The following is a 1,604-nucleotide window of genomic DNA, read 5'->3' as shown; positions in this document are numbered from 1 at the left end:
AATAGCATGTCATGGATCATCTTCTACCCGTTTCGGTATTGAGCTTCTAATTTTTCTGTACCATAAGTTTGGAAAGTGTCCCGAATCTGGAAGTAAATATCAACACTACTTAAAGCCAACAAAATTTTTGAATAATCTATATATAATATTCGTAATGTGCAATTTCCAATAATCTATATATAATATTTGTAATGTGCAAAATAATCTATATATCATATTTGTAATGTGCAATTTCGAATAATCTATATATAATATTTGTAATGTGCAATTTTTGCTGCCCATCTTTTGAGTCTTTCACTGCGTTTTCCGCAACCATTTCGATTGTGGACGGCTTCTTCCTAAATGTGTTATTATATTACAAGGATACACCTCATCCTCATATTCTCAGATCACACCAACTACCCTACATCCCCTATCTTCAGGGTTTCCCCTCGCATACTCTCACAGGTTTCCTGTTATCGCTCTTTCGGACATGAATTCGTTATTATTATCTTCAGTGAGGCGGACGCTAAGTGGAAATAAAGATATCGATAAGTAGAGAACAGTGGATTAACTAAAGCTTGAAATCAAGAAATAAGAATCAATGGGGAATCATCTATGCTGTGTTAAATCGTTCAGAACCACTGCGGCAGCGAAAGTTATACGGTGCAGCGATGGTGGCATTCAAAAATTTGGGGAGGCAATTACAGTGGGAGAGCTGATGGTGGACAATCCCCAACAATTCGTATGCAATTTCAGTGATCTTCAAGCAGGGCGTCGCATCGCAGCCCTCCGTCCTGAGGAGGATTTGGCGTTGGGGGCCGTCTATGTTCTTCTCCCAATGCAAAATTATTTGCGGTGTGTACTATCGTCTTCTGACATGGCCTCGTTTAATTTGTTAGCAACCCAATGCAACTCTACCCATAGAAAGCACTCCTGTAACTCTAGAATCTTTCCAGCCGTTGGCACTCGCCATTTATCTGAATTTTCTTCAAACAATGACAGTGCCGAGAAGACAAATCAATTGCAAACAAAATTGAAAGATGGGTTTGTGGTGCCAAAGTTGGAGTTAAATGAAGATGAAGACAAACCGACAGAGTTGGGTTTGGGGTTGAGGCAGCACAAGGTACGCGGTTTTAGGTATTGGAAACCAGTGCTGTTGAAAATGTAATTTCAACGCAGCCGTACTGCGCTCTCCAAAACCACCAGATTGAAAACCACAAAACCACCCAGAGCTCATCGCACCGCCTTCCCATGAAAAGTTGTTTCCGTATATTGGCCTCCGATACGATTTGGAGCAGACACGTGGCTCTCACCATACGTCAGCATCTCTGACATATCGGGAGCTATCGTTCAGTCATATGATGCCTTCCGATATCCTTGTGAGCCGTCAGATCTGCTCCCGCCCTCTCCACCGTCGATCTCCGAAGCTGCTCCCCCGCCTGCATCAAATCAAATTTTTTGCGTAAAGTAAAAGTCAAGTTTTGTGTTGACCGCCGGATGGATGAACTTATGGTTTTTAATGCTGTTCGTATTGTTTGGTGGAGGCCCGTTTTAAATGGTCATGGGCGTATAGTTTTATATATTTTTCATATATGTTTTATATATATATGTCGTGGAAAAGA

The 1,604-nt window shown here is 41.3% G+C and overlaps 1 protein-coding gene across 1 annotated transcript; it reads left to right on the top strand.

Moving 5' to 3' along the window:
* Positions 1–583: 583 nt before the first annotated feature.
* LOC149177944 (uncharacterized) lies at positions 584–1,150 on the top strand. The gene has a single exon (XM_089421928.1). It carries the CDS (start codon positions 584–586, stop codon positions 1,148–1,150), a length of 567 nt encoding a protein of 188 aa, XP_089278054.1.
* Positions 1,151–1,604: the final 454 nt, after the last annotated feature.

Source organism: Pinus tabuliformis, chromosome 4_1, assembly GCF_031772625.1.
Source record: "Pinus tabuliformis cultivar Carrire ecotype Pingquan chromosome 4_1, CPIR1, whole genome shotgun sequence".
In the NCBI taxonomy this organism is placed as follows: Eukaryota; Viridiplantae; Streptophyta; class Pinopsida; order Pinales; family Pinaceae; genus Pinus; species Pinus tabuliformis.
This window is presented reverse-complemented; position numbering and strand designations above follow the sequence as displayed.